Here is a 23,390-nt window from a genome sequence, read left to right on the forward strand (position 1 = left end):
GAGTGTCTTTGCGCACTGTTCCTTCCTTCTTGCCTAAGGTGGTATCTTCTTTCCATGTCAATCAAACAGTGGAACTGCCCTCCTTTACTGAGGAGGAGCTCCGGTCTTCGCAAGGATGGGATTTGAGGCGTTTGGATGTTCGTCGTGTGCTCCTCCGGTACTTAGAGGTGACGAATGAGTTTCGAAGGTCGGATCACTTATTTGTGTTGTGGAGTTGACCCAAGAAGGGTCTTCAGGCATCCAAGGCAACTATCGCCCGCTGGTTGAAAAGCACAATCGCGGCCACGTACATTGGCTGCGGGAAGTCTGTTCCTGAGGGTCTTAAGGCGCATTCGCTACCTTCGCAGGCGGCGTCGTTGGCTGAAAGCCAGTTGGTGTCTTGCCAAGAGATTTGCAGAGCGGCTACTTGGAAGTCGTTGCATACCTTTGCTAGACATTATCGCTTAGATGTTCGCGGTCCATCGGCAAAGTCCTTTGGGAGCAGCGTGATTCGAGCAGGACTCTCTGGGTCCCACCCCATTTAAGACGGCTCGGGTACATCCCAGCAGTCTGGACTGATCCTGGTACGTACAGGGAAAGGAAAATTAGTTTCTTACCTGATAATTTTCGTTCCTGTAGTACCAAGGATCAGTCCAGTCGCCTGCCCTCATTATTTTCAGGAGAGTCCGCTCGTGCTATATCTGATTTCTTCACTTTTTGTTCTGCAGTACTCGCCATCTACAAGGGACAGTGTGGAGTATTACTGTGCATGATACGGTAAGTTGTTCTATGGTTTCTTTTCTATTTTGACTATTAGGAAATAGGTTTGTTTGGGCCTTAGGGCAAGATTACCGTTTGCTCTGGTCAGTGGTTGAGTTACAAAAGTTGACTAGTTGGTGGAAGTGAATGTTACAGTTCCTTCTGCTTTGATATCGAATATACTGAGAGGTCGCAGGTGGCACACCGGTATATCTAGGGGGTGCCTTTCAGTTTTTTCTCTGTCTCCATCTGCTGGAGGGGAGGCATAACCCAGCAGTCTGGACTGATCCTTGGTACTACAGGAACGAAAATTATCAGATAAGAAACTAATTTTCCTTTGCAGCTGCTGTCACAGGATCAGTCAGGCAGCGACTGACTGGTGTGATCACAGCAGAGTAGATGGGTTGAAAGGATCCTTGTGGGGGACATGGGTTCTATTCCCATGAGTCAGGGCTTCGGCTTCCCAGGTCATCCAGGGCTGGGGATGCAGCAGCAGTGTTCCCAGTGGCTGGGGAGCAGCAGGGGTGCCGTAGTCATGCAATGGCAACACCTAGTGGTCCAGAAGCAGCCCTGATGTATTGCTACTGGCTGAGTACTGTCACTACAATGACTGGAGTAAAGTAAGGGGAAGGGATATAAAATAGAGAGAGGCTTTTGGTGCCAGATCCCAACCCTGGTTTCAAATGAACTAGAAGCCTGAAAAGAGGAAGAAGAGGAGGAAACTGCTGGGTGAATAAAAGAGAGAGAATCCTTGTTTATTTCACACCACTGATAATGGTAATTGGATAATGGATTTTAATAAAGGCCTGGATATATAAGAAGGCAGGATATGGAATGTGACTTCTTCCTAACTTGACCTGGCTAAGATGAGTATATCTTTGACTTCCACATCTGTCACTCTGCAAATGTCTCTCATCTTTTATAAATCTCGTAGAAGTTGCTGAGTAAAAGAGCTGACTGAGGCTCCCTGACCAAGTTTCACCTGTGAGAGCAGTTGCATGGAAACCTGCATGGACTACTTTCATAGATTGGCCACTGGCTCCTCAGAAAAGGTGGCAGGAGACATGGCTATCATCCAGATGTCGGCTCCTTCATGGGTTCTGTAGTTGCGTACAAGCCCAGCTACATCTATATGCCTGTGTACTAAGTCTGAGAGACTGGGGATGGAAAAGGACTGTTATGAGAGAGCTTACTGCCCCACTGTTATGAGAGATATCAGTTGCACGTTTATTGGCATTGTCCTTCCGAGGATCCAGGATGCCATCTTCTGAATCATTATTAAAGGCTGTCCATGCAGGGTTGCTTTACTTTGCTGTGACTAACTACTGCTGGTGATGAATGCGATGTACGGCCTGAATATTAACCCAGAGGCCCCTGCATGGGTATGTATAATCATGATCCTTAAGGCACAGGTGTGCTGGGATAGACGTGGGAGTGAATAAGTCCTTGTATGTGGTGCTGTGAGGTAATTATGAAGTATTTCAGTTGATTGTATCTTTCTGATTATACATATGTATGTGATAATGGGTTTTCCCAGTTGACCTAGCTATCAACTCCATTCCTGTGGCCAGAAAGTACCTCTGAAAGTTGTTATAATAGTGCCTATTGGTTCACCAGACTGAATGCATTTTTGGTATCTTGAAAACTTGCTTTCAATGTTTGAACCATCCATAACTCGTAACAAAGCTTGCAAAGGATTTAGGGTATTCTGTGTATCCAGCATCATCTACTGTGACTAAAGGCAGATCCTGTGGAGTTGAGATTGGGATCCACAGGAAGCAGAAGAGCAGACAGAATCTTCAGTTACTGTGAAAGCATCTCAGAGAGACTGAATTGTGAGTCAAGTACTTCTAGAAAGTTAGAAAGATGTTGTCTTGGTTGAATTTGGTTTCCTGGTTTGGGTGTGATATGAGGTATGTGTATTTCTTGTAGATCTATAGTTTGTAATCTACCTTTCCTGTGTTTTACATTATGAGCTATTAGTGGCAGAAAATGTGTGTGCTGTCTGAGATAGGTAAGCATCTCTTTCTCTACCCTCTCTGCTCTGTATAGTGCAGTTTTGAATTGTTAGGACATATTATACTTGGATGGGTGGAATGGTGACTGTAACTTCTGATTCGTAGAAACATGAATATGAATGGAATGGTCTGCCTTGTGCAGCTGTAGTTGATAAGACAATGAGAGCAAAGCAAAGTATGAAAAATTTATGCGACTTTTTTCCATGCATGAGAACGTTTACCTCATGTGTAACATTCTCTGAGCCCAATTTCCTAAAGCTTTTTTTCCCATACACAAAAAAATGGGAAAAAGCCTTAGGAAACCGGGCCCTTGCTCAGTTATATCTGATTAAAACAGCATTTTCCCCTCAATAATAAATATTTCATTGCTTTATCCTTTACTCCCATTGCTTTCTTTGAAATTGGGATGCAGAAACAGTTGTGAAAGTATTCAAATGAGGCAATATGATGGTGCCTGAAGTTTTTTCTTTTCTACCGTTAGTTCATACTGACGTGTCAGAAGTATGCTCCCTGTGCTTTCTGCACTCAGTTCCAGATGCTTGTGATATCAGGAGGGCAATTTTGCATATCAGAAAAAGAATAATGATACCCATGCATATTGTAATAAACTTGATCATGCATTGGCAAGTCAGAGTAGGGACTAGTCTAACAACTCAAATAGCAGCGGTTTATGTGGTTATTTAGAAGCTACACAGGGTCTCTGAGCTGCATTTTTTAAGCATAGGAGGTGATTCTTTTTATTCACACAATGTGTTGATCATCTTTGGCCATAAATCTTTCTAAGTCCTGAATCTGAGAGAACTGAGCCCCCAAGCGACTCAAAGCTTGAGGTCGAGCATTCCTCAGTAAGTACTCACTGGGGGAGAGGCTCCTGTTCTCTCTTACTAGCGGGGTTCCATGCAGTTCTGAGGCTTCACACCTTGAGACTTATGCATACGCCCATTGATCACACTTCAGGAGGCAATTCTAAAACTGTGTGTTTTGGTGCAGCTTTTCCGAATGCTTTGACCCTCAGGCTTTGCACTGGTTTTCAAAGGGGAAAGTATATGTTCATACTTTCCCCTATGAAAATAGCCTGAGGAAAAAAAACTCACATATTTGCACCTCCTTTTTCTGCAGATGATTCTCCTGCCCCCCCCCCCCCCCAAAAAAAAGTAACACGCCAAGTTTTGAAAATGCAAAACTAAGCACATATTTGCATGCCCCCCCCCCCCCCCCAGCCCGTCCCTGGAAATGCTTTCGCTCATTGTGGGCAAAAGTATATGCATTGTGGCACCATGCTCGCACTTCTACCTGCATACAGGGCGGCCTATTTTCAGTAAGTCCTTTTTTTTTTTTCCAGGTAAATGTCTTTTTGAAATTTTTCCTCCTGATGCGAATGCTGCTGCTGTTGCTTCCCGAGTTTGCATTTTCTTCTCTCTGGGGCGGCTCACGCTTTTCTCTCTCTTCTCTTTCCCGTAGGCTGTCTTTGACTGTGTGGTGAACTCCCTAAAGAACGTCTTCAATATCCTCATAGTCTATAAACTCTTCATGTTCATCTTTGCTGTCATTGCTGTCCAGCTGTTTAAGGGCAAGTTCTTCTACTGCACCGACAGCTCCAAGGACACTGAAAAGGAATGCATGTAGGTGCAGAGGGCGGCATGTAAGATACAGGGCACCTTCTGGGCGAGTACATCCTATCCAGCCCTCGGGGGTAGATTACGTGAAGAGATGAGCGTAACTGTGTTACACACACGTAACAGCCAAGATTCTGTCCATGTGCTGCTTATTTGACAAGAGTTAGCCAAAGATGATGGCATGAGCTTTTGAAACTATATAGGCCCTTTCTTCAGGTCCTACTTGTGTGTTCTTGAAAGCTCATGTACAGTATCGTCCGCAGATGATTCTGATGTTGTTCCAAGAGAAGATATCACAGCCTGTACAGAATCCAAATAACCGAGCCACACGGGTTTTCGCCATTTAAAAATGAAAGAAGGGCTGCCAATGCAGTAAAATGGGTGATGTTTGCTATGTTTTTATCTGTTTCATCAAAAATTGTAACACACACATAAGCACAAGAGAGTAAACAAATGTTATTATCGAATTGTTTATGTGTCATGCTGGTTTCACAACACCCACCCTTATGTTCATTCACACTCTTACCCATTCATTCCATTAAAAACACAAAAACACAATATTATCATTGAACAGCCCTGCTGCACCAAGTCACTAACACATATGAAAAAAGCTATATGCGCATACATTGGTAAAGCTCTTGGATCCTTATGGTTTATATGCCATTTACAACATTTAACATGAACTTATGTATGATTTACATCACAACAGTGCTTTCTTCAAAAAGAACCCATGCATCTTCAATAATATGGTTAGTCCTGAGATCTTCCCATATCTTCCATAGACCACAACTTATGTGAGGATTTCAGTTTACCTAAGGATATAACTCTGTTCTTTTCTTAGCTGTGTTTTTTGAAGGTGTGAGGAGTCAGCGTAGTGACTGAGAACGGTCTGGAGCCTGCTGGAACATCGTATTGGGTGGTGGATTATGGGTTTGCCGTTCAACCCATTGCACTGATAGTAAAGAGCAGGTCATTGTGTGTGTCGTCCCGTGCAAAAGCAGCTGGTTCAGCATTATAGCTGTTATTGCAACTCTTTTGATGGCGTGTTCCCCCTGATGAAGCCCTTCATGGAGAAACAAAGGGCCTCTTGTAGGGTGATTAATCTTCACGAGGAAGGAAAATTGTCAACAGCTAAGAAAAGGAAAGAGTGTTACATCATTGAAGATGCACGGGTACTTTTTGAAGAAAGCACTGTTGTGATGTAAATCATACATAAGTTCATGTTAAGTGTTGTAAATGGCATATAAGCCATAAGGATCCAAGAGCTTTACCAATATATGCGCATATAGCTTTTTTCATATGTGTTAGTGACTTGGTGCAGCAGGGCTGTTCAATGATAATATTGTGTTTTTGTGTTTTTAATGGAATGAATGGGTAAGAGTGTCAATGAATATAAGGGTGGGTGTTGTGAAACCACCATGACACATTTTATGGTATATGTTAAGCAATTCGATAATAACGTTTGTTAACTCTCTTATGCTTATGTATTTGTTACAATAATTGTTCAGAGTATAGTAATTTCACCCACTGTGTTTACCTCATCAAAAATTGTACCATTCAATTCTGGGATGATGAAATCCCACAGAGGGGTAAAGCCTCTTTTTCACCATTTTTAGTTTTGCTGTGAATATTTTCACAATCTGTAATTCCCACCTTTCCATTCATGCAGGGCGATAAGTTTATACAAGAGATTTAAAAATGTATTCCTGTACTTTGCATTATCTTCTGGGCTCTGACACAGCCCTTCTTCAAAAGGAGACACCCCTGAATCTTACATGCTCAGAAACATGTAATTTAGGAACAATATGGCAACAAATATATTGGGTCATTTTTAAATAGTCTGTGTAATTTCTCTTTGAAAATTGGCATATAGTATGCATGCTAAAAATCCCCACATTTTGTAGGGATATACATGGAGAACATTTTGTTTCATCTTTTTAAATTTGTTTTTAGTTTCATTTGATGTTTATTTCATTTTGATTTGTTATTAGAAATGAGATAAACACCAAAGCATAAACTAAAAATAAGAAAGAAACAGAAAAAAAGGGTCCTGCTTCTGCTAAAACCCCCCCAGCACTGCTGACATTTAAAAATGGAAACCCCCTCCTTCCAGGCCTTCCCTTAATTCAGTACTGTCCCTGAATGCCTCTTACTCTCTTCTGTGGAGTTACTGATGTAAAAATGGAGCAAGAGCGGTCTTCAGTCACTCCTGCTTTTCTGGATCCTGTTTTTAAAATGGTGCCAATTGTCCCTGAGGTTGGCGCCATTTTGTTTACAGTGTGTGCTGTACGGCCACATAACAAAATGGCACCTGCTTCAGGGTCAGTAGGCACCATTTTAAAAATGGAACCTGGCTGGTCAGGAGTGACTAGGGATCACGTCTGCCCCATTTCAACTTTGAAGACCCCCATGGATGGGATAACAGGCATATGGGGAAGGCCCAGGGGGAGGGAGCTCAATTTTTAAATGTCAGTAGCACTGTATTTTTTATTTCTGAAATGACACACACCAATATTCAGCAGGTATTTTTTTCATTTTGTTTTCTAACAAAACACGTTTTATTGATGCATTTTTTATTTCTTTTGAAAACAGATGCTCATCCCTAGTACTTCGTGCCTGTTCTTTTTGTGTGGGATAAAATAGCACAAATACTTTTCAAATGACATATGTGCTGCTTTCCTTTCCCAACCTAAACACAAGCACCCCCTAGGAACACCTCCTTATAATGCAGCTTAACATGTGCTCGGGGGGGGAAGCCTGCACATACTTTTGGCCAGCCAGAGGAGGCTATTTTTCAGATTAGGCAATTGAGTTGTGGTAATCCATTTTAATGTGTCTAGATTGCTTTGAAAGTTGCACTCCCCATTTGGAAGATGTTTAAGTGTGTCTTATTGCAAATTTTTTAACTATCCAAAATACCGCAACTGGAGCAGGTACTGCACTCAACAGTATAAGTGTACACACGACAAGTGCAGAAAAGTCTTTGTTGGTCAGCTAAATATATTTATTATGTTATTCAAATATGGCAACTCCACATATATATCAATAGTCTTTCAAAAGCAAGAGTCCCACGACACAGACCCTGTGTTTCGCCAGTTCGGCTGCATCAGGAGGGACAGAATTGTATGCCATCAACCTGTAACAACTGATATACAGTTCCTTATATTCATAGATTGGCTGAATCAATGTAATAACAATTTAATTTTTATATCAATCCAGAACAGGTACCATTTTGGACATCTTGATTTCAATAAATGACACTGGTGTGTCAACTTCACTGTGTTGGGAAGACACTGATTGTAACACTCTGCTAGCATTTGATAGTTTTAACCCTCACCATCTCAAGAAGAATATCCCTACCAGCCAATTCTTGAGACTCCAGCGGTTTTGCTCCACAAAGGAGGAGTATTTATATCAAGCTAAGCAGATGATGTTGAGGTTTGGTGAGAGAGGGTACCCTCACATAGTACTAAAGAAGGCCTTTAAACGTGCTCTTTATGTTAACAGGGATTTTTTGTTTCTCCCGCAAGACAGTACTCCTTCGACTGCTGTTAATTGTATTTTACCCTTTTCTACATTAAGCAGCACAGTAACTAGGATTATAAGGAAACACTGGGTAGCCCTCGCAATAGAGAATGTTTTTCAGAGCACACTACGATTCACATTTCATCGCGGAAAAAATTTACGAGATAAACTTGTTCACTCGGCATTCTCTAGTAATTTTCCATCTAATAAGGGAATACATAAACCGTGCGGACACTGTTCGGTGTGTGCTCATACATTTTCATTGACATCATTTGTTCACCCGACCACAAAGAGAACATACTCGCTAGTCAGCGAATCTGATTGTTCTTCAACAGGAATGATATACATCATCAGCTGCCCCTGTCAAAAATGTATACATGGGGAAAACCTCACGAATGATACAGACCCGTATTATTGAACATCGGTCCAATATAAAAAATTGCCGGGAAAAATCACCATTGGTGGATCACTGGGTACAATGTTCCCATGCTGTGTCTGATTTGAAATTTTTTGTTTTGGAGATCATCACGCCCCCTATGAGAGGTGGGAATTTTTCTGAGATAATAATTAAAAGAGAACAAAAATGGATCTATGCCTTAGATACTGTAGCTCCTAAGGGCTTAAATCTGGAACTGGAGTGGAATCACTTCATCTGAATGTAAGCGCTTTGCCCCTGATGTCCCGCATGTGTCGTTTTCTGATTGGTTACTTGACTTAGTCCTCTGATTGGTGTAAACCTTTCGCACCAAAAATATGAGCGTTTCAATGCCTTCTGTACGGTATATCCTGTGCGCTCCCTATGAAACAACATAGTCTGGAACACCGGTAGGTTTTATAAATGTTATTACTCTGTTTAATTTAAGGCTGCCCTATCATATGTTTTGGTCGATATATACATATATTTTGTTGTTACAGGTTGGTGGCATAAAATTCTGTCCCTCCCGACGCAGCCGGCCTGGCGAAACACGGGGTCCGTGTCGGGGGATTCTTGCTTTTGAATGACTATTGATATATATGTGGAGTTGCCATATTTGAATAACATAATAAATATATTTAGCTAACAAAGACTTTTCTGCACTTGTCGTGTGTACACAAATCTTTAAACTATGAAATGTCACTTCTCCTAAAAAGCATTTCTCCACTCCTCCCTCCAAACTTCACATTATAAGAGAGTTTTAAATGCTTGAAAACTGGGACATATGAACTCTCAAAATATCTCTTTCCATTTGGAGGAAAGGGCAAAATTCTGGGACAACCCACTTCCATTGTTGGACAAAGAGAAGACTCTGGATCATCCCTCTGTCCTTGTAAGATACATGGAAGGATCTTGAGGACAGCTCCTTTCTAGATGGAACCCTTGGAAATATAGATTCTTAGTGTGGGAAGATGGGCCTTGAGGTCAGGTCTAAGTACATTAATGTTTCGCTATTGCAAAACAGAACCCCTCTCTCGTCATCTGGGATGCATAAGTTTCTTAATTTTGTTGTTTGTTTATATATTTATATATGGATTTGGACTTGGTATCTTAAGGTAGCTGAAGATGTCAATGGTCAATAAAAATGAAACTTGAAGATCCCCAGTTTCTTCAATGTCCCTCTTTGTTTAATCTCTCTCTCTATTCTGCCTCATTGTTCTCTTCCATTCTATTTACTTTCTTTCACCATCATTATTTCTCTGCTCTTCACTCTCTTTCCCTTATCCCATCTATGTCTCATTTACCCACCTCACCTTATCTTGAAACTCATCTAACTAGTCCAGTGTCTATAATCTTTCAGCCGTCATTTTGCTAGCTCTGCATGTTTGATAACACCATGTTTGTCTTTCTGAAATTTATAGAGGAAATTATGTGGATCATGATAAGAATAAAATGGAGGTGAAACATCGGGAATGGAAACGACATGAGTTTCATTATGATAATATTATCTGGGCTTTGCTTACTCTCTTCACGGTCTCCACTGGTGAAGGCTGGCCACAGTAAGTATTGTTTTATCTTGTCTGCATCTTCTGTGATCTTTTTCCTCCCACCAGCTTTACCTAAAAGAGTTGAACAAGAGCAAATGTTATCCTTGAGACCTGTTTGCACGTCTTTGAATGATAAGTAATTTCAGAAGTTAATTTCTTTGAATGTTGAACCCCTTTCTGCTGCCTCCGAAACTGAGTGCTAATAGAAGGTAGAAATCTTCTAGTCCTCCTGATTCTCTTTGACCCTTTCCTCTCCACTGCCTCTGGGTGCTGTATTCCCTGAGTACTGTCCTTCTATTCTTCCTGTATCTTATCTCAGCCTCTGCTTACCTCTATTTCTACTGGTGAAAGCCAACATCATTACTTTAGCACAGAATGTGGAAGACCAAGCTAGGGGCTGAATGCTCCTGAGCAGCGATCTGGGGTTCAGAACTGTACAGTGCTCTAAGAGATGGAATTAGGAGGGAGAAAAGGGTCAATTTGTAAATAAAGGTTGTGAGAAGTCGTATTTAGGTAGCCATACACAAATTGTGATATTAAATTGCCTCAAGAGCCCTCAGACATTTTTCTACCAGTGTGGGACAGCCCAATGAAAGACAAAAGGAAATTTAGAATTGGTTTTCTATGTAGCTAGGAGACTTCTAGGAAAAAAAATAATTGATTGGTACATTGGGAGAGATTTATCTATATAAAAACATGGAAGATTGGGGAGGTGCTCTGTTAGAAAGACACAAATCGATTGGTTGTGTGAGCGAAAAGTCCTATAATGAAATATGTCTTGGTTTTTTCAGTGGGAGAAAATTTCGATCCTAAGACTGGCATTAGTGGGTTTAGTAGCTCGTAGGCTAGTGTTTGTGACTTTCTTGTTTTTTATATTTCCTGGCTCTAGGGTACTGCAGCACTCTGTGGATGTGACAGAGGAAGATCATGGGCCGAGCCGTAGCAACCGCATGGAGATGTCCATTTTTTATGTTGTCTACTTTGTGGTGTTCCCTTTCTTCTTTGTCAACATCTTTGTGGCCCTCATCATCATCACTTTCCAAGAACAGGGTGACAAAATGATGGAGGAGTGCAGCCTGGAGAAGAATGAGGTAAAATGAGGAAAACTGATCAAACTTCTGTATCTGTAATGTATACAGCAGTAGGGATGAGCATGGGAACAAATTTCATTTCGTTCCTTATTTTGTCGTCTAATTTTTTCATTTCGTTTCACTTTCCCCGCCATTTTATTTTTACTGTGCTGGTAAAAGTGGCAGTAAGCAGGGGCAGTCCAAGGGAATCTGCTGCCTGAGGCGAAGGTTGAGATGGTGCTCCCCTTCTTTCTCCTTATGTTTTTTGCACCACCAAGGCTCCTCTTCTGGCCCGTGCACATCATGTGTTTGCACCACTGCTGGGATCTTTAACTATGTGTCTGGCAGCAGGTGAGGCAGCCGCTGGAAGAGAATTTGGGGGGGGGGGGGTGATTTTTGTCGCTCCAAAATTCCTTTGCCTGAGACAACTGCCTCACACTACCTAATGATCGAACCACCCTGAAAGTAAGAGCTCTATGCCCTTCCCGCTCTCCCAGTATCCTCTCCATCACAAACCCCTTTATAAAATCAATGGTCCTCCATTCTTCAACCCCTTTTAAGAAATGTCTGTGAAGCCCTGCCCCTTCGGGGAACCTCAGCTCCACCCATAAAGTCCAAAATTGCCCCACCCCCATCTCCAACCCTGGAGCACCTATTCATTATGGGCCCGATTTTATAACATGCGCGCGTAGCCGCATGTTATAAAATCCGGGGTCGGTGCGCGCAAGGGGGTGCACAATCAGAGCAGCCTCGGAGAGAACTTTCTATTGGCCCCCCCCCCCCCACCTTCCCCGCCCTTCCCCTATCTAACCCGCCCCCAGCCCTACCCTTATCCCCCCCTACCTTTATTTCATTATTTACGCCTGCCTCTGGACAGGCGTAGCTTGTGCGCGCCGGCCGAGTCCCGGCACGTGATTCCCAGGCCCAGCAGCGGTGAAGAGGCCTCTGGCTCCGCCCATGACCCGCTCCCCCAACTCCCTGCCCTTTTTTTCGAGCCCTGGGACATACATGGGTCCCAGGGCTTGCGCTCGTCGCCGGGCCTATGCAAAATAGGTTCAGCGCGCACGGGAGCAGGTTTTCGGGGTTACGTGCGTAAGTTACGTGTGTAACTCTGAAAATCTGCCCCTATGTGCATAAAAGTACATGTGAAGTTGTGTTCCATGCATAATTTCATGCGCATACCCACTTTACACGCCCATAAAACTAGGTTTTATGCATATAAGTGCTGTTGAAAATTACCTCCGCATTGTTTTAAACTGCCCGCTTTACTTCATTCCCAAAGCCCATCTTTAATTCCACAGCATCCTGGAACAGGAAATGCAAACTTATTGTGAGTTGCAGAAAGGATGGAAATAGCCTATTTCATTAATAAAATGTTTCAAAACACAATGAAACAAAACTCTCAACAAAATTTATTGTGTTTTTCATTTCATTTCAGAAATAGCAGACCTCTACCCCTGCCAGGTATCCTGACTGCTCGGGACATCCCCCCCAAGCCCGCCTTCACCTTCCTGGATACCTCTTACCCCTTCGTGGGGTCTCTGAAGTTCAAATGGGGTAGAACTGATACCCAGTTGGTGCTGACTCAGCGGGTCCTGATTTAAAAAATGGTGCCAACTGGCCCTGGGACCAACACCATTTTGATGTATGGCCGGATACTGTACATTCTGTACATTCGTACAACAAAATGGTGCCAGCCTTAGGGCTAGCCAGTGCCATTTTCAAATTGGGACCCAGTGGGGCAGTAGCAACAGGGAATCTTGCCCCATTTGGATTTTAGAGATCCCATGGAATGGATGAGAGGCATCCTGGGGATGGGGGTAGGAGAGGTCAATTTTTCAATTTCAGCAGTGCTAAGTTTTGTTTTGGCAGGGGGGGGGGGGGGTGCTCAACTCCTGGTTTTCCTTTTGTTTTTTATTTTCCGGGTTTTTTTCCTGTTACTTTTGATGTTTATTTTGTATTGAATAAATGAAATGAACAGAAATAAACATCAAACTGAACAAAAAATCCCCATAAAAAAAAAAAAGACAAAAAGCAAAATGAACTTTTTTTAAGTGCAATACCCTAATTTTACATTATAATCAGGAGCCCTGCTGTGAGATTTCAGGAGTTAGAAGATTCTGTGGCACAGTTCTTTGGATTCTGTGGCATAGCTGCATAAATTAACACATACTTCTGATTATTTAACATGAAAAAAGCGAATTTTATTATTAAAAATGTTTATATCTTAAAACAGCTTTAGTTTCACAGTGCATATCGGTTCATTTCTTTTGTTCAATTTTTCTGTTTTTGTTCTTCTTTTTCTCTCTTACTTTCTGCTTACTATTTTTTCTCCCTATCCTTTTCTTACCCAACCATCTTCCATGGCCGTCTGTTTCTACTTTTCACCTTTATTCGCCTCTCACCTGCCTCTACTCCCACTCTCTTGTGCTTCCAGTCCCCTTCACTCCAGTCTGTTTTTCCTTCTCTCCTTCAGCTTATCCTCTTTATTCCCTTCTCCAGTCTCTCTACTATTCGTCCCAGCAGCGCCTCTGCGCCTCTCATCCACTATGAACCCCATCAGCCCCTCTCTCCAAATGCATTCTACCATCTTCACCAATACGTCCACAGAGAAAGAATCACCCCTGATGTTTCCAGGTTGGGAAAACTACCAGTCTATATGAAGTAACCCATTTTGGGGGTTAAGCCCATGTGAGAGGTTATTTTGTAATATCTCGCATAAGCTAGCCAGCAAATATGTGCGTAAGGTACATCAATCTTCAAAACCAAGTCACATGCGTAAGTCCGCTTTGAAAATTATCCCAGCAAAATGATGTGCACTCAGTTAAACCTGCTATTTGGTGCAGATAGCTTTGCTGAGAGAATTCATGTGCATGTTTTTTTGGTTTTTTTTTAATAAAAAAGAATGCGCATAAGTCCCAGTCCCACCCAGACTCTACTTCCTGGAATGCCTCTCTCCTGTGCACGGAAATCTGTGTGCATTCAATGCGTGTTGCACATAGCTTAACGCATGTATCAGTCTCACAGTTTTCCAGTGAGCCATTTCCAAGTCCCTTTGAAAATTACCGTCTCTGAGAGCAGTTGCCTAACAATTACAAGAGTTTCTTGATGCAGATGTGATTTATGATCTGTTACAGCCAGTGTTACAGCAGTGTTATTAGCTTTGGGGGATGATTTGAGTAAAGAGCTTAACCAACGTTCTGAATCTCTTCTGGTCCTGCTTTGCTTATTCTGCAGCATTTGATATGGAGAGAAATAGGGATACATGGCCTGGCTTATATCTAGGGAACTTCGTTTTCAGTTTAAATCGATTTTCACCCATAAATTCCCAGTTTCTTCCAAAGGTGACAAATCAGTTTAAACTGATATCCACCCTAATTTTAGGCTGATTAAAAAGCTGCTCCAGAGCTGCAGATGCAGTGTTTCAAGACATTCAGGCACTGCTGGAAGCCAGTGTGGGCAGGGCCACCCATGATATGTTTCAAGTCCCACAACCTCACCCACCATGTAGCCTAAGTGCCTGCTGTCTGGTGCCATCAATGCATCTGAAACAGGCCCCACCCACCAGAAGCACCTCCTGGCAGGCTCCCTGGCCCTGTACAAAAGCAGAAATGCAGTGCTGCAGAGCGAGGAGGGTGGGAGGAGAGAGCGATGGACATGCTGGGCAAAGGATGGAGCTAGAGATGGGGATGCTGCTGAGTGGGTGGGTGGGAGCATCTGTTAATGTTGTTTTATTGGCCTGGCTTCTGTCCACCAAACTAATCTCAGATATATACCCAGAAAAATTAGTCTTTTTTTTTTTTCAGCTGATTTTCTCCTGTTTTGTTCTTGTCATAATAAACCCTGGTAAGTTGCTGGGAAAAATAAGGAACAATAAAAACCGAAAATGAAGGTCCCTACTTATATCATTCATATCTGATAGGATGCAGCAGGTCAGTCTTCCAAACTGCTTTTCTTCTCCATGGCTGCTAACTGCTAGGGATGTGAATCAGGCTTCGGACGATTGAAAGTATCGTATGATATTTTCAAAATCATCAGAAATCGGGGGCTCCCCCAAAACAATAGGAAAACCCCACAATATTGTTCGTGGGGGTTCTCTTATCGTTTTGGGGGAGGGCGGGAAAAACGGCACACAAAAATAAGCCTCTGGTTCAGAGGGAGCGCCAAGCAAGGATCAGCGACAGCATCTGGCACGGCATGGCACCACCGCACCCTTTGCAGGTTGCACCTAAGAAGTGGAGGGCCGGAGGCTCTTATTCAGCGTGGCAGGGCCAGGAGGGAGGAAACCAGGACCAGGCCGCATCGGCTCGATGATGGCGGACAGAGGTCTGACTAACTGGCACACACAGAGGACTGTAGAAGGCAAGCACAGTCTAACGTAGCAGGGGCTGGGAGGGGGGGGGGGGAATGAGTGTGCTGGGGCTTGGCAGGGAGGGGACATGAAATGAAGGGTAGTTCTCGCTCTCGTGACTGCTACAGGAGGATGCGAACTGCGGCAGGAGAAATAAACTGAGGGTCGCAACCATGGCGGGAGCAGGAGAATGAGGGCCGTGGCAGGAACAGGGTTGCGGCAGGAGCAGGAAGACGAGGGCCACAGCAGCAGCAGCAAACTGGTAAGGATCTGGCTGGCTTTGGTGGTGACGACAGCGGGAAGATGCGCGGGACCTGCTGGTGGCCACTGGAAGATCAGGAGAAGGAGGTGGGCTGAGAATAAGAGCTAGAAAATGAGAGGGAGATGGATGGAGGACTGTGAGACTCCTGGGGAGGGGCATGGGAGGGGGCCAGGGGTCAGAGGGAGACTGATGGGAAGCAGGATGGGATGGGGGCTGGGGGAAAAGAGGGAGAATGCTGGGGAAGGTCAGTAACAGCGCTAGGAGACAGCATCCCACAGTCCTGGGAGGTGTCATCACTGCCACGCCTGAAAGAGTGGGAGGCAGCAGGGTCAGCAAAGGTCGGCCTGTGCACCAAAGGGAGGAGAAAGGAGCAGATCAGCATTGCCCCACGGCCTAAAGAAAGGGAGAAGTCCCGTAGGTTGTGGGGGGCTATAGGAGGAGGCTGCTATCGTCTCTTGTTTATACGTCCAAAGGGTGAGCATGTCTGAGGGCATCTGGAAATCAAAAGTTCCCATTGGCTGCCATTAAACTATAGAATACAGTACAAAACCGCACGCATTCTCCTCCACAATATAATATATGGAGACAAGACAGAATGGCTGAACACTGCAATAAGAATACATGCTCCGCAAAGAGACTTAAGATCGGCCAATAAAGGCCTTTTGACAATACCGACCATCAAATTGGCCCGGTTAAGCCAAATAAGGGAATGGGCAGTATCAATAGCAGGATCTAAACTTTGGAATGCTTTCCCCACGCATTTACAGTTACAAACAGATAAATTCAAAACCGAATTGAAAACTTGGCTTTTCAAATGCGCATTTGCAGAAAATGAATAGCAGAACTTATTAGTACAGCACGAATCTGTTTCTTAACTTCTTTTAGTAATATTTTATTTTAATTTAGTTTGTCTTAAAATGGTTGTTATTATTGTTTTATTGTTTTGTTTATCAATTTTATTATTTTTATCCATCACAAGATATTTTATGTTTCATTTTAATATGTATAATTGTTATGATTTCTGGCTTCCTAGACTATTAATATTTAAAAACTTAGCATCTAAAATATATTTTATGTACTTTTAACAGATTTTAGATGCAACTATACTTGATAAATGTTTGTATTTCTTTCTATGTTATGCAATGTGAACCGTTGTGAAGGCCAGGCCGATGTGATGGTATATAAAAGCAATAAACCATAAACCTTTTTTAAAATGATTGGTGATATGAGATGTCTGCTATTTTGAAATATGTTATTGGTGTTTGGAAAATTTCTAAAAACTTATGAATTTTTAATCAGTGAATGTTCTTATTGTCAGTTGTTTTGAAATATGGATTATTTGTATTACTATGATTTTACTATTGATATGTTATATTTCTTAATTTTATTGTTTGTTTTATGAAGAATGTTGATGTTTGTTTTCCATTGTTACTATAGCATTTGAGGTCTGGCTTGATGGTTCCAGTTCAGTTCTTGTCTACACGTTTCTGTTTATGGTTTTTCTATTCTGTATTTGGTGTATGTTCTGCATATGTGACCAAGTCGAAGTGTTCTGCAAAAGTGTAGTTTTTGCGTAGGGATCTACAGTATCATGATTTTTTTTATTTTCTAATAGGAGGTATATTTGTGTTTTAGGGATAGTGTAATATTTGCAATGTTGCTTTTTCATAGCTAGGTTTGTTACTGTTTGAGTACTGCTGGCAGTTAGTGCTGTTTTAGTGTAGGAGGTTTATTATATTGTAATTGTAACTTAGAGCTTTCTGAGGACCAAGCCCATATCCAAAAAGCACTTTAGCCAGATAAGTAGCGCTTTTAAGACTTATTTAGCTGTCTTACTTAGCCATATTAAGTAGTGCTTTTAAAACCGCCACTTAGCCAGATAAGTCAGAACTTATTCAGCTAAATTGAATATCTATTTTGAATAACTGTTAGTGCATGCTGCAGGGTGGATTTATGCATATTATATAAGCTGCAAGTATATGATACATGCAGGTTCTAAAATATCTCGGTAGATCTGCACACGGCCATATACATGCGTATATGAGTGCCCTTGCAAGTGTTTTAAAGTTATCATCACTATTGTTACTTATATTTTTCTTGTAAACCACATTGGGTCTTCTTTGGATTGGGGAAGGCAGTGGGGGAGTAGCCCAGAGCAGCGCTTCTCAACCGGTGTGTCGCCAAGCACCGGCAGACGTGTCGCGTGCTTCCGGTCTTTCCCGCTGCTCTTCCTTCCCTGCTGCCGTTGCCACCGGGCTATCAGTACGTTCAAGCCCAGTGGGAACGGCAGCGGTGCTAGAAGAAGCTGTGGCACCCGTGGCTGGCCTTTTCCTCTTCCCACGCCCCCCCCCCCCCCCCGTGACCCAGAACAGGAAGTGATACGCGGTGCGCAGGAAGGAGAAAGAGTCGTGCCGCGTGGAAAAATAGCAGCGGCGGCAGCAGTATCGGCCCCCGTGTAATTGAAGCAGCCGGTAATCGGGAAAGGAGACAGCAGCATGAGCCTCCCGTGGCCGATGGGATTCTTCTTTCTTGGCCTGCGGGGGCTGGAGGAGGAGGCTGCTGCAGCTACCATTTGTGCTGGGGGGGGGAGAGGAAGTGAGTGAGAGAAAGAGAGAGAAGCAGCCAGCCTGTGTGTGATTGAGAGCATGTGTGTGATTGAGAGAAACTGGTCAGAGAGCTGATGTGTTTGTATATGTGAGAGACAATGAAAGTGACTGCTCAGGGAGATGACTGTTGTGTATGTTAGAGTGTGAGACATTAGTCAGGGAGGTGACTGATGTGTGTGTGTGTGTGTGTGTGTGAGAGAGAGAGAGAAAAAGCATGGAAGTGAGAAATCTGGATATGTGAGAAAGCATGGGCGTAAGAAGCCTGGTGTTGTGTGTATGTGTGTGTGTGTGGGGGGGGGGGGTGGGGGTGTGAAAGAAAGCATGGGAGTGAGAAGCCTGATTATGTGAGAGAGAGCATGGGAGTGGGAAGCCTGTATGTGTGTGCATGCATGAGAGAGAGAGACTGGTTGGTAAGGTGACGGTGTGTGTGAGAGAAAGAGACTGGTGTTTGTGAATATGAGAGAGAGAATGTGATTCAGGGAATGAGAAGCCTGTGCATGTGAAGAGAGTGAGCATGGGAGTGAGAAACCTGTGTGTGTGTGAGACAGCATGGGAGTGAGAAGCCTGTATATCTGAAAGAGAACATGGGATTGGGAAGCCTGTGTGGTGTGTGTATGCATGAGAGAGATCAGGTGACTGGTGTGTGTTTGTGTGTATGTGTGTGTGTGAGAGAGAAAGAAAGTGATTATGGGAATGAGAAGCCTGTGCATGTGAAGAGTGAGCATGGGAGTGAGAAACCTGGGTGTGTGTGAGACACAGCATGGGAGTGAGAAGCCTGTGTGTGTGTGTGTGTGTGTGTGTATGCATGAGGAAAGTCAGGTGACTGGTGTGTGTTTGTGTGTGTGTGTATGTGTGAGAGAGAGAGAAAGAAAGTGATTATGGGAATGAGAAGCCTGTGCATGTGGAGAGAACAAGCATGGGAGTGAGAGACTGGTGAGTGTGTGTGTGTGTGTGTGTGTGTGTGAGACAGAGAAAGTGATTATGAGAGTGAGAAGCCCATATATGTAAGTAGAACACGGGAGTGGGAAGCCTGTGTGTGTGTATGGCATGAGAGAAATTGTTCAGGACGGTGACTGGTGTGTGTGTGTCAAAGTCTGTTTGGGAGATGATTGGTGTGTGAGAGACAGAAACTGGTCATGGGGGCATGACTGGTATGGTGTGTGTGTGAGAGACATGGGCACTAAGGAAGTGGACCATGAGTATAGAGCTTAGCTTCTACTGCTGCTTTTGGTGTGTACCACGGCCTGCATGGAAGGGGAGTAGGAGAGCTGCTGGAGGGGGTAAGTAAAGGTGGCTTTTTAAGTTTATTTTTCTTGATTGACTGCCATTTTAATTATTTAATATTATGTGATGTCTGCTTTTTTGAAATATTTTATTGGTGTTTGGAGAAAGTTTTTATGAGTTTTTAATTGTTGGATGTTATTCTGTTCATAGCTGTTTTGAAACATTTATTCTGCTTATTAGTATAGTTTTACAATTATTTCTGTGTGGGGATCTATAGCTGCTTGCTAGTTCTGTTTTCCTAATAAGAGGTGTATTGGTTTTTAGGGCCTGATTTAATATTTGTAGTGTTGCCTTTTCATAGATAGGGTTGCTCCTGTTTGAGTGTATTCCATAATACAGGTGTAACTGTGTGCGGATTAGTTTATGTGCATTCCTACAGATCCTGGGAGTATGTTAGGTCGGTTCTGTGTCTGTTACGAGATGAGATATTTTACTTGCATGTAAGCGTTTGTATCAGTCTTATTTGTTGTGTTTTCTCAAGAGGACATGCATTGGTGGTAAACTGCTGTGTTTTCATAAGTAGGGCTATTGAGCCTGGAAGTAGAAAGAGTTTGAGTTGCTGTTCTGAGATGACACCAGAACCAGAATATCTTTTTTTGTAGGGTGAGTTGTATGGGGAATGTCATAATTCTGCTTTACATCCATTATTGTCGGTCAATGGGGGTTCCCGTGGATGCAAACTGTACTTTTGCATCTAGCCCCGTGACTATCATGGGTCAGTGTGTCATGCATGTGAGAGCCATCTGTCAGGTGTGTCCCGACAGAAAAAAGGTTGAGAACCACTGGCCTAGAGGTTAGATCAGCAGGCTATGAACCAGGCAAGCCAGGGTTCAAATTTTGTTGCTGCTTCTTGTGATCTTAGGCAAGACACTTTACCCTCTATTGCCTCAGGTACAAACTTAGGGGGTTATTTTCTAAACATTTATCACGTGCATGAGGGCCTAACGCATGCGATAGGATGCAAAAAAGCTGGAGGGGAGGAGTCAGCCGCGGCCCCACTGCCGGCGATAATGTGAGGAACATTATCTCTGGCAGTAGCACGGCGAATATCACCACCTTTTACGTTGGCGCTATTTGCACGAAAAGCTGCAGCTGGCTGCACCGCAGCTGGCAATATCGCACCACCACGGTGCGAATGGCTGCGGCCTTTCGCAGGCCCGCCCCCCCTTCGCCCCGCCCCCTTTTTCATGGGATTCATCATTCCAGATGAATGTCATCTGCTTTGAAGTGCAGTAGTTTTATTTTAATATCCTCCTTTCAGTGATTATGTGAAAATTGATTACATTATGACCACTAATGCCAAGTGGCCCTACCACTACCTGCACCAATTCTTGCATTGCAATGAGGATTAAATCTAGATTATTCCTTCCTTTTATTAGTTCAAAGCCAGTTAATCCATGAAGAATCATTTATGGTATCTAGAAATTTCACTTCCCTAGCAAGTCTCAAAGAGACATTTACCAATGAATGTTGGGGTAATTGAAATCTCCCATTATTATTATGTAGACTAATTTATTTATCTATTCATTCAAAATACTTATTACCCACACCCTCCAAAGTTTAGTAGTCTGTTAGCTTTCCTCAATTCTCTTGGCATTTCACTGTTTCTCCATCATGGCCAGGCAGATGGTAGTAATCCCCCATTGTTATACTCTTTCCCATTACACATGTAATTTCCACCCATATAGATTCCACATTGCATTTCATCTTTTACAGGACTTTTATCCTGCTTGACTCTATACCATCCTTAACATATAGCACCACCCCTCAACCAATTTGACTTGGCCTATCATTTCGATAAAATTTGGTCCTTGTATCACAGTGTTCTATTGGTTATCCTCATTCAACCAGGCAGCTGAGATGCCTATTATGAATACATCTTTGTTCAGTGCCATATGTTCCAATTCTCCAATTTATTTTTTTAGATATCTGGCATTCATACACAGACAATTCAAAGTATGTTTTTTTAAATTGTATTCACAACCTGTCTAGCAGTTGAAATAGGTAATTTGGAATCATTTATCTATGAATGCTCTTTATTTAAATGCACCTGGGCTACTTCTGCCTCTATCACAACCTCTCCTTCTAACTTCCCTGTTACACCAGTAACCTTTGAAGATACCTCACACTGAACCATGCGCTCCTCAGCAGCTGTCAGCTTTCCCCCATGATTAAATTGTAGTGGATGTTTTTATATTTTATCTCAGCCTGTTTTATCAGTGAATTTAATAGGTTTTATTTTTTACCATTATTTTCAGTTGATAATGCTGGGCTAATTTTCGACCTTTACTGTAATTTGTTTACTTGATGATTTCATTGTACTATTTGTTTGCTGTGTTTAGTGTTGCATTTTTGTATTCTTTGGGGGTAACTTTCTAAAGAATTTACATGCTTAAAACTGGGTTTTACACACGTAAATGCTCTTTACGCATGTAATTTGGCTTTTGAAAGTTGCTATGATGTATATTATTGAATTGTCAATAGGTTTTATGTACCTCCCATTAGAAGTGTGTGTGTGTAGTGGGGCCTGTCATCGGGACTGAGAGAGAGATCCAGCTCAGAGGGAATGGGGAAGAACCCCCAAGTTTTCCAACTCCCGATATTTGAACTCCACTGGGGAAAAAAAGAATCTAACTTGATCTAGAGATTGATTAAAGAGGCTCCTGTGCTGACTGGAGGCACATGAACCTCGTCTTCCCCATATGAGGAAGAAATCGGGAGAGAAAACGGGCATAGGGGTGCGCTCTTTGGTGTGAGGCTGCGGCATGGCGGGATGCCACCAGAAGAGGGATTTGAAGCTTTCAGGGTGCCAGGTCATGATGTCGGCATCGGTTCCTCCATAGATCTGCAGCTCAGCGTCTCTCTCAGCAGACAGGGCTCCTCTAACATCTCTTTTTAAAGAGCAAAGATAATCTGTAAACCAAGAAGTGATTTGGTTCCTCCTTTTACTTACTAACTTCCAGGGTCAATTTGATCTAATACTTCAACTACAATCTGATTTCATCTGTTAGTTAGATTCACATGACTCCTCATTAAATCTAATTGTAAACCCCCTCATCTGAGACTTCCTGGAATGCAGGGTCACATGGTTATCACTAGGGTCACTCTTACTCCCAATTTATCTTCTCGCAACAGTCCAGTCCATACTCCCAGTCTCCTCGCATTGGCCCCAGGTGCTAGGATTCGTTCCAGTGGGGAGGAGGATAAACCTCCAAGGCCCTGAGCTCATGGGAGTGAGGACCAACGCATAGTCTCTCAGTCTCTCTTTTGCTCAGCTGTATTCACTATTCTGATGTCCTTGCACATCTGACACTGAATGAAGACGCTGGGCGCTATCAGGCTAATTTTAAAACGAGTGCGTGAGAGCCCATACATGCGCATATGGGTGCATGAGCAGACATACGCAGGCATATAATTTAAAATATGCCTACCTCATACAAATATGCTACTAATTTTAAGCAGTTACTCGAGCAAACATACTTCGCTTATCTTCCATAGGACTTTGTTGGCTTTAATGCATATGGGTAAGCAGATTTTAAAACATGCTCACGCAAAGGACATCCCCAGTTATTCCAGTTGTTCCACAAGCTTGCCCAGTCAATCTCGAGGTCACCTAGACCCCTCTAGTTCTTCATCCTGTATTCCCCCCCCCCCCCCCAATTGATCTGGACCCTTCACCCTGTCATGAGACCTAAATAGCAATTTCTGTAGACTTGCACCTCATTGGGAACAGCAGTAAATATACGCAGCTAACAAGCCACCGCGCGCTGCGGCCTCTGGTTTTAAAATACGGATTTACGCGCATAACTGCTGGCCCCGCCCTGAATGCCCAAGCCCCGCCTCTTTTCCACCCCCTTTTTCTTAGCTTTTAACATCTGCGTTGCTCGCATATGGCCCAGATAGTGGCTTATATGGGGGGTTTTAGCACAAGCAATGCTTTTAAAATTTGGTCCTATAT

The 23,390-nt window shown here is 43.1% G+C and overlaps 1 protein-coding gene across 10 annotated transcripts in view; it reads left to right on the plus strand.

The window, feature by feature from the left end:
* The window catches only part of CACNA1E (calcium voltage-gated channel subunit alpha1 E), a 735,423-nt gene that overhangs the window by 618,744 nt on the left and 93,289 nt on the right, over positions 1 to 23,390 (plus strand). For all 10 annotated transcript variants that reach the window (XR_003858904.1, XR_003858905.1, XM_029617785.1 and 7 more), the window contains exons 29-31: positions 4,218 to 4,378; positions 9,734 to 9,871; positions 10,749 to 10,950. Coding sequence is in view for 8 of the 10 variants with exons in the window: in XM_029617785.1 (XP_029473645.1) it covers positions 4,218 to 4,378; positions 9,734 to 9,871; positions 10,749 to 10,950 (501 nt within the window). In the remaining 2 variants the exon portion in view is untranslated. The remainder of the gene's footprint in view (positions 1 to 4,217; positions 4,379 to 9,733; positions 9,872 to 10,748; positions 10,951 to 23,390) is intronic.

The sequence above is a fragment of the Rhinatrema bivittatum genome, chromosome 10 (genome assembly GCF_901001135.1).
Source record: "Rhinatrema bivittatum chromosome 10, aRhiBiv1.1, whole genome shotgun sequence".
NCBI lineage: Eukaryota > Metazoa > Chordata > Amphibia > Gymnophiona > Rhinatrematidae > Rhinatrema > Rhinatrema bivittatum.